This window comes from Penaeus japonicus, unplaced genomic scaffold (genome assembly GCF_977035675.1).
Source record: "Penaeus japonicus unplaced genomic scaffold, GWHDUDI00000001_assembly GWHDUDI00000003, whole genome shotgun sequence".
In the NCBI taxonomy this organism is placed as follows: Eukaryota; Metazoa; Arthropoda; class Malacostraca; order Decapoda; family Penaeidae; genus Penaeus; species Penaeus japonicus.
The window spans coordinates 46,082,661-46,095,160 of record NW_028234405.1 but is presented as its reverse complement, the minus strand read 5'-3'; the positions used below and the strand labels follow the sequence as shown (position 1 = coordinate 46,095,160).

Genomic DNA, 12,500 nt, shown 5'->3' with positions numbered 1-12,500 from the left:
ATGACAACCTCTTAAAATTGGCTATCAGATGCAGGCTTTAAGGAACTGTTAAACACATGAAGTGATCAGAATAAAAAAGATAACAAATTGCATGTGCTGTGAAAGATGCCATAGATTGACATTCTGCATGGCCATGGAGAAGGACAACAACAATCTGATAATAGATATAAAAGAATAATAATAGGTAGCTCATGACATAATAACTTCATAGTGTCTCCATATTGTATTACCTTTTTGATGGTAGGTTCACGAGACAGGGCCAAGTAAGTCTGTGAAAGAACTCCAGTCCTTTGCATAGCTTCCTTTTCATCAGCATACAAATCAAGGGCTCGTGTGCGACATCCAAAGAACAGAGTCATCTTACCCGCATTTTCTGAAAAGTTGTGAATCATTAATGATGTACAATGATAAGAACATATGAAAATTCATCTAAATAAAGTTGGTGGTAGGGACAGAAACCAATTGGAAACAATTTTGGTGGGCTCAGGTTCCTAAGCAATTTGCACCATGGTCTGTAGAATCATAGAAATGTAAAAAAAAAGTTTATTACAAAAGCTTGTTACATTCTTTAAATTTCAATGATAGAATGGAAAGCAACCAAAATGTGCACTCAATAGATGCATATGGGTAAATATATTACACTAGTGCCTGGCCCCTTGAGGTATGGGGCCCAATTGGCTTAAAGCTGGGCCTGATTGATGGACTGATAGTGAACCTAAAAAGAATATTTAAAAAAGAAAGAGTGAATAAAACTAATACTCATCAAGCACAATTCTATCTAAAGATCAATCTTACCTTTCTTGTGCTTCAGCATGTAATGACGATGATGCCAAAAGCCCCTAAATGGTGCAACTCCAGTCCCAGGTCCAACAAGGATAATGGGGACATTTGGGTCACGTGGCATGTGGAAACTGGATGCACTGTGAAAGGCAGGTAGATGTTAAGAAATGTATAAGTTAATTTTCTTCTTTGTTTGGAATCTTTTGATAATCAGTTTCTTTTCTCTGCATTCAATTCTAATGGATGTACCATTCTATTATTATTATTATTTTTTTTTTGCAATACACTGTCAGCTGTAAATTCTGAACTACTGAGATATCCAATCTGGGTTGCTTTTAACCTGTTATATAGGGGGAGGGATCAGAAATAATATTAGGGTAAAATGTACTGTAGGTAGTCTAGAGAATAGAGGAATTTCATGAGTAGAGCAAACACTTATGTAGGCTGAGCCCATCCCTGCCCATAGTTAGCACCAGCCTTGTTTCTGACATGGGTATGTTCATTTACTGGACTTGTCAAGATAATAATTTAAAAAATATTACTTTCTCATTCATGTCACCATAAGACACATAAACACCCTAACAATGACTATCCCTACTGGATTACTATTCATGAATCTTACACTAACCTCCTCACAAAGAGCTCAATGTGATCACCAGCTTTGACTTCCTTTAAGTAATTAGAGCAAACACCATAATGTAGTGGTCCCTTTCCATCTGGAAGAACAAATGATGTTAGCTTCATGAATGATGGGCTAATAACATGTAATCTTGGAATTTCAGAGAGTGAAGTATCATATGAAAACATGATATCAGTGTAGAGGATCTGCAAATTTACTGGATAGAGAATATGATAACCACTTTAAAGACTATAATAGATTTCTTGATATAAGATCAGAGAGATGATCACAAATAGTCTTAATATCTTCTGTTATACTTACTTTCAGTATTATAAATGACAACAGCAACTGTGATGTGAATCTGGCCAGGATGTGCATCTGGAGATGAACTGATGGAGTAAAATCTTGGGCCCATGAGAGGTAGGTGTGTCAGAAGGAGTCCTGCGTCTAGTACTACACTAGGGAATTCCTCCAGGACCTCCTTTAGGTGAGGGTACCTTAGATGCTTCCATTCTTCATATTCATGTGGATCCTGAAACAATATTATTTGTTGGTTAGTGAGAGGAAAGAAAAAAATTAATTGATTAATTGGTATACTGTTATATCAAACAATTTTATTATACATTTCTTCTAAGGATATTGATATATTTTGTTACTTTATTCCTATTGTTTTGATATTTTTGTTTATCTCATCTTCGTCAGGTATTAATTTTTTCTTTCTAGCAACAGAATCTATCATTTCACTCACTGTTGCCAGCTGATCGAGGCGTGTTCGTTGGTCGTTGTCATAGGCATATTCTGCTAAGAGATGCAAGAAGTTTGGTGTCGGAGGTGTTGTGATGTCTAAGTATCGAGTGAGCAATTCCCTTACTGTGGTGGAGGGAAGTCGTTCATGAGGCTCCCATGTCTGAATAACACCTGTAGGAAACATGATGATATTAGGAAATATATTATACAGTACATTCTACTAGAATATGCAAACACAAACAAACATGAATTTATATATCAGCAAATATGCATGTCTGCTAAACAAATACAAAAGTCCGTTATCATGTCATCCAGACTAATAAAAATAACACCACCAACAGCAACACACCCCTTACCATTGAGAGAGTGGACTTCCTTCTGCACCTGGACCTGAATTGGTTCATCTGGATTAGGACAGTTATCCAGCCGTGCAAGGACAGCATCGATGAGTTCTTTGCGGTTGGCTGGTAGGATGGCCACGTGATCTCCGGGTGAGTAGTTCAGTTCATTGACACCTCCAGTGGTGAGGATTACCTGCTGTGTCCATCGACTGTAAAGTATAGTGATGTTTTTACTACAGTTCAGTATTGGAAACTGGGATTATTATTTGTTTTTATACCAGTCATAACATTCAGTATATTTGAAAAGTAAGTTTTCATTTATATTTCACACCCTTATTGTGATGTTTCACATATATTCAGCATCAAGTTTTCAGGGAAAATCACTGTTCAGTTTTCAATAACTCTTACATCTATACAATTTCTTTTATATCTGACAAAGTATAATCATATTTATTCATCATAAATATATTCATAGAATTTTTTTTTATAGTGTTTAACTGACTGTCTTACCTGGCATTTTCTCCATGCAAGTTCCTGGAAGCCAGCACTTGGCAAGATCGGACTCTCTTGCCATGCATACGAGACAAACCTGAGTTATAAGATAAATTGTATTTTTGCCTTTGTTATATGAAAGAAGAACAGTTATAATGGGAAACCTGTATTAGAGAAATTTAATGAAAATGACCACATCTTTTACTGTTATAATAATATGTAGCATTAGCTTCTTATTCTTCCTAATTAGGCTCTAGAGAAAACATTCTCTATCTCTTTACTCTATTCTGAGTTTTCTTTTTATTAAAACTTAAAAAAAAAAAAAAAAAAATCACATTTTACTTCACATAATGCACAATTTTACTGCATCCTCTTACCAATGTCGATCCCATCAGTTTTGGTGCATGGCGCTAGTTTGATCTTATTGGCAGAAGCTGTAGCCTCAATCTTCAAGGCAGCTGTAGCCTCCTTCATGGCCACATCATCATCCAAGCAGAAAGTCTCACAACCAACCTGTAAGATGAAGATGTTATTTTATTTTTCTATCTACTAAGACACTATTACTTTTCCTAAAATGTGACTACTTTTCCTAAAGATGTATTTCTTTTCTTAAAAGTCTTTTTCTAGAATATTACTTATATCTATTATACCTTCATAAATATCAAATACTTCTCCCAATGATCTATACCTTTTACTGAACTCTATTACTTAGTTTTTCCTATTTTTTGATTACTGCTAATAAATATCTATTACTTTTAATATTTCTCAAAAAAAAAAAGAAAAATGAAATCCCATGGACTCTGTAGGACATAATGGATCTAAACATCTATCAGAAATATGTTTCAAGATAGTAGAAACGGAAAAAGAATATTCTCAGACACAGTACCGTGAACACGTCTCCTGCCCACTGCTTAAAGGCTTGTTCCTGGCCAGCAAGCTCATCGCCACAGGTCAGCTTCATTAGCCTCTCCCCGCCCAGCTCAGACAAGAGGTTGTCCACGTATTTTCCGAAGGCGCAGAAGTTAGGGTAAGCACTTGAGCCCAAGGCGAACACAGCAAATCTATGGATAAGAGGTGATGGTTAATAGATTTACAGTCTTTCATCTATATGCATGATTATTATTAAAAATTGATCTGTCCACTTATCTATCTATATATCACAGACACAGACATAGACACATATACATATGCATATACAGACACAGACAGAAACACAGACACAGACACAGACACAGACACAGACACAGACACAGACACAGACACAGACACAGACACAGACACACACACACACACACACACACACACACACACACACACACACACACACACACAGACCAGCCTATCCAAGGTTTAGTGCCACGGCTATTTTCAAGAATGTAGTTCCTATCAAACAGGAGAAGTGTTTCATTTTTTTTCTTTCTTTCTCTTTTCATTATTTTTTTTTTTTAAGCGTTATTGTTTTTTTTTTTTTGATGAAGTAGAGTACTAATGGATTGCTGAAGAACTGAGATGAGTTTTGTAATAAGACTTATTTTTTTTTGTATTAAAAACTGGAAAATCATCAGCGTGTAGACAGTGTGGAATGTTAAGTATGTAAGTGAGCACAAGTTTGCAATGTTCTGGAAACATATAGCATTCCAGAAAGTCAAAGAAGCAAAGACTTGACACTCAATTTTTCATTACTGACATGAGAAAGATGAGGAGACGGAAAATAGTTTCTATATGCTACACTCATGATCAATGCATGTGCAAATTGGCAGAACTGTGTTTTACAATCAGGACATCTTTGCCTCCTTAAAAATTACCGCATACAAAATATTTCACTTCCTCTTCTACTGCTGACAATAATTTTTTCCTACTCTGTAACTAAGCTTTGCAACAAATGAAAAAAAGGAGATTTCAATATAAATACCTAAAGGTATTCTCTCAAGGTTATTCAATATGTATTCTTACTTTTCCACCTATGAGAAAACTAGAAAAATATGAAACTAAAATTATAATGATGGGATCATATAAACTAAATCTATGATACTGATAAACATCTCTGTGCTATATATGTTCTACAGTAGTTTATAAAATATTAATAGAATAATTATACTAAGGAAAATTCCTTCAAATATCATTTTAAAACAATCCATTAGCATTGTTATATTTCAGTTTAAATTCACTTAATGTATATTGAACTATAAAATTACCATTTCCTGTTTGTAGTTTACTAATGTTTATGTTGGCTTTATGTTGTTTGCAAGGTTATCAATGAATAACCTTGAATATTTCTTAAATGTGGAAAAGAAACACGTGTTGGAAAAGCCGATCTGCCCCCGAGACTGTCCCTATTCAACAGGCGCTGCTGTTGACCCACCATCGGTAACTGCAGCCGCCTCCTGCGCAAAGTTGGTAGGAGCCTGTGTCACCGGGGGTGTTGGGGGTCCAGCCTGAGAGATGGAGGACATCTTCACTCTTGCACTTTCTCTCTTCTGTCGGTGGATCTCTTCTGTGCGTAACGTGATTCCGAAAATGTCTTCGTGGTATCTGTTTTCATCCTGTGAAAGGAATGCCACAAAACGGTCAGGTAAGTTTGAAATTTAGAGATGATTCTTATTTATAAATCCTGATGAAACATTTTATAAACAATGTTTGGGTTTATACCTGTCAAGGTATCATATAATCCTATCTATACATATACATTTACAGATGTTCATAATTTTGCCACTTCTGATATGCTCTTTCCACAGCAGTTAGACTAACACATACCCTCATCTGTAGCATAAAGTTCTCCACTTCCTGATCGGAGAGGCGACCATGCTCCTGGACAATAGACTTCAGTTTCTGGTACACACATTCAGCCATGGTACAGTCACCACATACATAAAAGTGTCCCTTCTGCTCTACAACTTGACGGTACACTTCTGAACCAACACCAACAAGAAGATCCTGGACATATGTCTGTTAACGTGAAAAATACAATGTACATACTAATGTATATTAAAAATATCTTAAAGAATCATAGCAACAATCTTGAGATAAATGACAACCTCTTAAAATTAGCTATCAGATGCAGGTTTTAAGGAACTGTTAAACACATGAAGTGATCAGAATAAAAAAGAAAACAAATTGCATGTACTGTGAAAGAGGCCATAGATTGACATTCTGCATGGCCATGGAGAAGGAAAACAACAATCTGATAATAGATAAAAAAGAATAAAAATAGGTAGCTCATGACATAATAACTTCATAGTGTCTCCATATTGTATTACCTTTTTGATGGTAGGTTCACGAGACAGGGCCAAGTAAGTCTGTGAAAGAACTCCAGTCCTTTGCATAGCTTCCTTTTCATCAGCATACAAATCAAGGGCTCGTGTGCGACATCCAAAGAACAGAGTCATCTTACCCGCATTTTCTGAAAAGTTGTGAATCATTAATAATGTACAATGATAAGAACATATGAAAATCATCTAAATAAAGTTGGTGGTTGGGACAGAAGCCAATTGGAAACAATTTTGATGGGCTCAGGTTCCCAAGCAATTTGCACCATGCTCTGTAGAATCATAGAAATGTAAAAAAAAAGTTTATTACAAAAGCTTATTACATTCTTTAAATTTTAATGATAGAATGGAAAGCAACCAAAATGTGCACTAAATAGATGCATATGAGTAAATATATTACACTAGTTCAGGGCCCCTTGAGGTGTGGGGCCCAAAAAAGAATATCTAAAAAAGAAAGACTGAATGAAACTAATACTCATCAAGCACAATTCTATCTAAAGATCAATCTTACCTTTCTTGTGCTTCAGCATGTAATGACGATGATGCCAAAAGCCCCTGAATGGTGCAACTCCAGTCCCAGGTCCAACAAGGATAATGGGTACATTTGGGTCACGTGGCATGTGGAAACTGGATGCACTGTGAAAGGCAGGTAGACGTTAAAAAAGTTAATTTTCTTCTTTGTATGGAATCTTTTGATAATCAGTTTCTTTTCTTGCATTCTATTTTATTATTATTTTTTTTTTTTACAATACACTGTCAACTGTAAATTCTGAACTACTGAGATATCCAATCTGGGTTGCTTTTAACCTGTTATATAGGGGGAGGGATCAGAAATAATATTAGGGTAAAATGTACTGTAGGTAGTCTAGAGAATAGAGGAATTTCATGAGTAGAGCAAACACTTATGTAGGCTGAGCCCATCCCTGCCCATAGTTAGCACCAGCCTTGTTTCTGACATGGGTATGTTCATTTACTGGACTTGTCAAGATAATCATTAAAAAGATATTACTTTCTCATTCATGTCACCATAAGATATATAAACACCCTAACATTGACTATCCCTACTGGATTACTATTCATAAATCTTACACTAACCTCCTCACAAAGAGCTCAATGTGATCACCAGCTTTAACTTCCTTCAAGTAATTAGAGCAAACACCATAATGTAGTGGTCCCTTTCCATCTGGAAGAACAAATGAAGTTAGTTTCATGAATTATGTGTTAATAACATGTGATCTTGGGATTTCAGAGAGTGAAGTCTGTAGTATCATATGAAAACATGATATCACAGTGTAGAGGATTTGCAAATTTACTGGATAGAAAATATGATAACCACTTTAAGGACTATGATAGATTTCTTGATAAAAGATCATAGAAATGATCGCAAATAGTCTTAATATCTTCTGTTATACTTACTTTCAGTATTATAAATGACAACAGCAACTGTGATGTGAATCTGGCCAGGATGTGCATCTGGAGATGAACTGATGGAGTAAAATCTTGGGCCCATGAGAGGTAAGTGTGTCAGAAGGAGTCCTGCATCTAGTACTACACTAGGGAACTCCTCCAGGACCTCCTTTAGGTGAGGGTACCTTAGATGCTTCCATTCTTCATATTCATGTGGATCCTGAAACAATATTATTTGTTGGTTAGTGAGAGGGAAGAAACATTTTGAATGATTAATTGGTATACTGTTATATCAAACAATTTTATGATACACTTCTAAGGATATTGATATATTTTGTTACTTTAATCCTATTGTTTTGATATTCTTGTTTATCTCATCTTCGTCAGGTATTAATTTTTCCTTTCTAGTAACAGAATCCATCATTTCACTCACAGTTGCCAGCTGATCGAGGCGTGTTCGTTGGTCGTTGTCATAGGCATATTCTGCTAAGAGATGCAAGAAGTTTGGTGTCGGAGGTGTTGTGATGTCTAAGTATCGAGTGAGCAATTCCCTTACTGTGGTGGAGGGAAGTCGTTCATGAGGCTCCCATGTCTGAATAACACCTGTAGGAAACATGATGATATTAGGAAATATATTATACAGTACATTCTGCTAGAATATGCAAACACAAACAAACATGAATTTATATATCAGCAAATATGCATGCCTGCTAAACAAATACAAAAGTCCGTTATCATGTCATCCAGACTAATAAGAATAACGCCACCAACAGCAACACACCCCTTACCATTGAGAGAGTGGACTTCCTTCTGCACCTGGACCTGAATTGGTTCATCTGGATTAGGACAGTTATCCAGCCGTGCAAGGACAGCATCGATGAGTTCTTTGCGGTTGGCTGGCAGGATGGCCACGTGATCTCCGGGCGAGTAGTTCAGTTCATTGACACCTCCAGTGGTGAGGATTACCTGTTGTGTCCATCGACTGTAAAGTATAGGGATGTGCTTAATACAGTTCAGTATTGGAAACAAGGATTATTATTTGTTTTTATACCAGTCATAACATTCAGTATATTTGAAAAATAAGTTTTCATTTATATTTCACACCCTTATTGTGATGTTTCACATATATTCAGCATCAAGTTTTCAGGGAAAATTACTGTTCAGTTTTCAATAACTCTTACATCTATACAATTTCTTTTATATCTGACAAAGTATAATCATATTTATCCATCATAAATGTATTTATAGAATTTTTTTTATAGCATTTGACTGACTGCCTTACCTGGCATTTTCTCCATGCAAGTTCCTGGAAGCCAGCACTTGGCAAGATCGGACTCTCTTGCCATGCATACGAGACAAACCTGAATTATAAGATAAATTGTATTTTTTGCCTTTGTTGTATGAAAGAGGAACAGTTATTATGGGAAACCTGTATTAGAGAAATTTAATGAAAATGACCATATCTTTTACTGCCTGTTATGATGATATGTAGCATTAGCTTCTTTTTCTTCCTAATTAGGCTCTAGAATAAACATTCTTTATCTCTTTACTCTATTCTGAGTATTCTTTTTCCTAAAACTTAAGATAAAAAAAAAACATAACTTTTTTCTTCACATAATGCATAATTTTACTGCATCCTCTTACCAATGTCGATCCCATCAGTTTTGGTGCATGGCGCTAGTTTGATCTTATTAGCAGAAGCTGTAGCCTCAATCTTCAGGGCAGCTGTAGCCTCCTTCATGGCCACATCATCATCCAAGCAGAATGTCTCACAACCAACCTGTAAGATGAAGAAATTATTTTCTTTTTCTTTCCACTAAGACACTATTACTTTTCCTAAAACGTGACTACTTTTCCTAAAGATGTATTTCTTTTCTTAAAAGTCTTTTTCTAGAATATTACTTTAACTGAATATCTACTATACCTTCATGAATATCAAATACTTCTCCCAATGATCTATACCTTTTACTGAACTCTATTACTTATTTTGTCCTATTTTTGGACTACTGCTAATTAATATCTATTAATTTTAATATTTCTCTGAAAAAGAAAAATGAAATCCCATGGACTCTGCAGGACATAATGGATCTAAACATCTATCAGAAATATGTTTCAAGATAGTAGAAACAGAAAAAGAATATTCTCAGACACAGTACCGTGAACACGTCTCCTGCCCACTGCTTAAAGGCTTGTTCCTGGCCAGCAAGCTCATCGCCACAGGTCAGCTTCATTAGCCTCTCCCCGCCCAGCTCAGACAAGAGGTTGTCCACGTATTTTCCGAAGGCGCAGAAGTTAGGGTAAGCACTTGAGCCCAAGGCGAACACAGCAAATCTATGGATAAGAGGTGATGGTTAATAGATTTACAGTCTTTCATCTATATGCATGATTATTATTAAAAATTGATCTGTCCACTTATCTATCTATATATCACAGACACAGACACAGACACAGACACAGACACAGACACATATACAGATACAGATACAGATACAGATACAGACACAGACACAGACACAGACACAGACACAGACACAGACACAGACACAGACACAGACACAGACACAGACACAGACACAGACACAGACAGACACACACACACACACACACACACACACACACACACACACACACACACACACACACACACACACACACACACACACACACACACACACACACACACACACACACTTTCTTATTCTCACTTCATACCTGACATTGCTGAGAGGACCAAAGTTGTCCTCAGACATGATATCTGACGTGATAGATCCTCGTAGATTGCAAGAAGCCAGTCCATTCTCCAGGGGGGTCGAAGGCGCTCCAGCTCCTTCCGTCAGGCTGTTCATCCTCATGAAGGACAAACTGCGGTGCATGCTGTTGGCACCCGTATTAAGGTTACTGGGAGTTGGGGGGGGAGGGGGCTTTAGGGCAGGGGTATGCTCTCCGCTGCAGTGTGTCAAGATGGAGGCATTATTATGTGATTGTTTAGATATATATTTTTTTTCTTTCAAGAATATCAAACTACACCAATGTACATTTAAACTTAGGAAGAATATGTAGATGAATATTGATATATAAATGACATCAATTACTTGAGGATTATTTTTTACAGTGTCTGCAGTCTGCCTGATACTGGTGTATATCATCATTTGTATTTTTGACAATTATGAGTCATGTCAACTTGTATATTGTACCTTATGTCAGGAAAATGTTATCAATCAACCTGAAAATCTCTTATGAAAGAAACTAAGAATAGTGTATAATACAGTTGATCACATTATCCTATGATGCTTTACTAAATTAACATCTTGGATGCAAACAAAAATTCTAAATCAGATATATAAACTTCATGCAAAGAAAATGCAGATAAATCTATACCTTTGTAGATACAGTGTAGCACTGTATGCTGTGTGTGTACATGTTGTTCTTTTGAGCAAAATTTAAGACAGATTCCTTGATGTTTTCATTCAGAAAGTCTGCAGAATAGCATATTACCCTAAAAGTCTTGTGTCCCATTTTAGTTGAGTTCATATCTTCAGGATACCTTTTCACTGATGATAACTGAGTCTCTCTTATGATTGTATATTTTTTTAAGCTCTCAATATAGTATTAAGCCATATACCTTGATCATAAATACTATCCCCATGTAGATGATGTATAATGTAATATCATAACTCTATGAATCACACATAAAAAAATAAAAAAATAAATATTTCATATGTGTAATGTATATAACTAGGACATCAAGTGTATTCATGTTTCGTGGTATCTAATCTATGTTCACTTAGTCATTTTACACAACACTATTGAAAATATTTCATATATATCAACAGAGCTAAGATCTATAGAGAAGCACTCATCTAGGTAGCCATTTTTAATACTCTATATGGATATAAGTGGTGCTATATTAACAGGTGCATCCTATGATCAGTAAATTCTATAAGAGAAAAATACCACCATCATTCAGCAAATTAATACCATTACAGGTTCATAATCTAAATTTCAATGATAGAAGACAAAATAAGGATACAAACTTGTTACTAATTCTGACTGATAGTGTACTTCCTAATCCATGCAAAAAATATATATTTTAAAAAATTTCCTGTATTTGATAATCTATCTACATACATTTCTTTACTATTTCAGAACTTAATAAAATAGATGTTAAGCCTATGAAAAGCTTATGGGGTATAGCTAAACCACTGTTGAGACAATGAGAGCCTAAAAATATGATGATGCAAATGTTAATACAGTTTATAGTCACACTCAAAGCAATACTGTTATGGGTAAGCTTGAAAGCATTGTGCTAGCTGTAAGCAGGTTGACTGAAATTTAGCTTTTAGAATTTAAATTGGCAGTATTTTAACCAATGTATATTTTCATGTTTACCATCTAGTGTGCAGCATGTGGATCACTAATGAATTCATGAATGATTAAATCTCAAGTTAATACCCACATATTAGGTAGGCTTCTGAATTTCCACTTTAAAAGGCCTATCAAATTGTTACAGGTTAATGACAAGCACATAAGGAGGTTAAAAAGGACTCGTGAATATGCATATTTACATAGAAGGTAATCCGCAAACTGCTGCAATGAACTGAGGTGCATTATAGATTTACAAGGGGAGAAATGATTAATTACATGTGTGTGCAGGACGAGACCTCAGGCACAGACAAACACTGGGTCACTCCGACTCACCTCTTGTGTGCGGAGTAGTCTTGCCAATACGACGTACTACCAGGAGACAAGCAAAAGCACAATGATGGCTATTTCATAAGAAGCTTTGATACTTAAAAACTGCCTATGAACTGAGAAATGGTCCAAAAGAGACCATCATCATCCCTGCTG

General features: G+C 35.8%; 2 protein-coding genes and 1 long non-coding RNA gene across 3 annotated transcripts in view; 1 reads left to right on the top strand and 2 right to left on the bottom strand.

The window, feature by feature from the left end:
• LOC147472185 (nitric oxide synthase, salivary gland-like) overlaps nucleotides 1-4,093 on the bottom strand; it is a 5,691-nt gene extending 1,598 nt beyond the window's left edge. Inside the window, exons 1-10 of the mRNA XM_086554071.1 lie at nucleotides 4,074-4,093; nucleotides 3,866-4,040; nucleotides 3,357-3,492; nucleotides 2,998-3,076; nucleotides 2,503-2,696; nucleotides 2,148-2,317; nucleotides 1,721-1,931; nucleotides 1,409-1,496; nucleotides 796-920; nucleotides 231-373 (exon numbers count right to left, since the gene is read on the bottom strand). Coding sequence (XP_086410197.1) covers nucleotides 231-373; nucleotides 796-920; nucleotides 1,409-1,496; nucleotides 1,721-1,931; nucleotides 2,148-2,317; nucleotides 2,503-2,696; nucleotides 2,998-3,076; nucleotides 3,357-3,492; nucleotides 3,866-4,040; nucleotides 4,074-4,093 — 1,341 coding nt within the window. The remainder of the gene's footprint in view (nucleotides 1-230; nucleotides 374-795; nucleotides 921-1,408; nucleotides 1,497-1,720; nucleotides 1,932-2,147; nucleotides 2,318-2,502; nucleotides 2,697-2,997; nucleotides 3,077-3,356; nucleotides 3,493-3,865; nucleotides 4,041-4,073) is intronic.
• Nucleotides 1-4,777, top strand: part of LOC147472184 (uncharacterized) — a 6,999-nt gene extending 2,222 nt beyond the window's left edge. Inside the window, exon 2 of the long non-coding RNA XR_015190720.1 lies at nucleotides 4,328-4,777. This is a non-coding gene — a long non-coding RNA (uncharacterized LOC147472184). The remainder of the gene's footprint in view (nucleotides 1-4,327) is intronic.
• The window catches only part of LOC122253978 (Nitric oxide synthase), a gene marked incomplete in the record, with an annotated part of 212,846 nt that continues 204,661 nt past the window's right edge, over nucleotides 4,316-12,500 (bottom strand). The window contains 13 exon segments of the mRNA XM_086533393.1: nucleotides 4,316-5,522; nucleotides 5,734-5,925; nucleotides 6,237-6,379; nucleotides 6,757-6,881; nucleotides 7,341-7,428; nucleotides 7,662-7,872; nucleotides 8,086-8,255; nucleotides 8,441-8,634; nucleotides 8,935-9,013; nucleotides 9,297-9,432; nucleotides 9,809-9,983; nucleotides 10,365-10,526; nucleotides 12,351-12,386. Of these exon segments, the coding sequence (XP_086389519.1) occupies nucleotides 5,313-5,522; nucleotides 5,734-5,925; nucleotides 6,237-6,379; nucleotides 6,757-6,881; nucleotides 7,341-7,428; nucleotides 7,662-7,872; nucleotides 8,086-8,255; nucleotides 8,441-8,634; nucleotides 8,935-9,013; nucleotides 9,297-9,432; nucleotides 9,809-9,983; nucleotides 10,365-10,526; nucleotides 12,351-12,386 (1,921 nt within the window).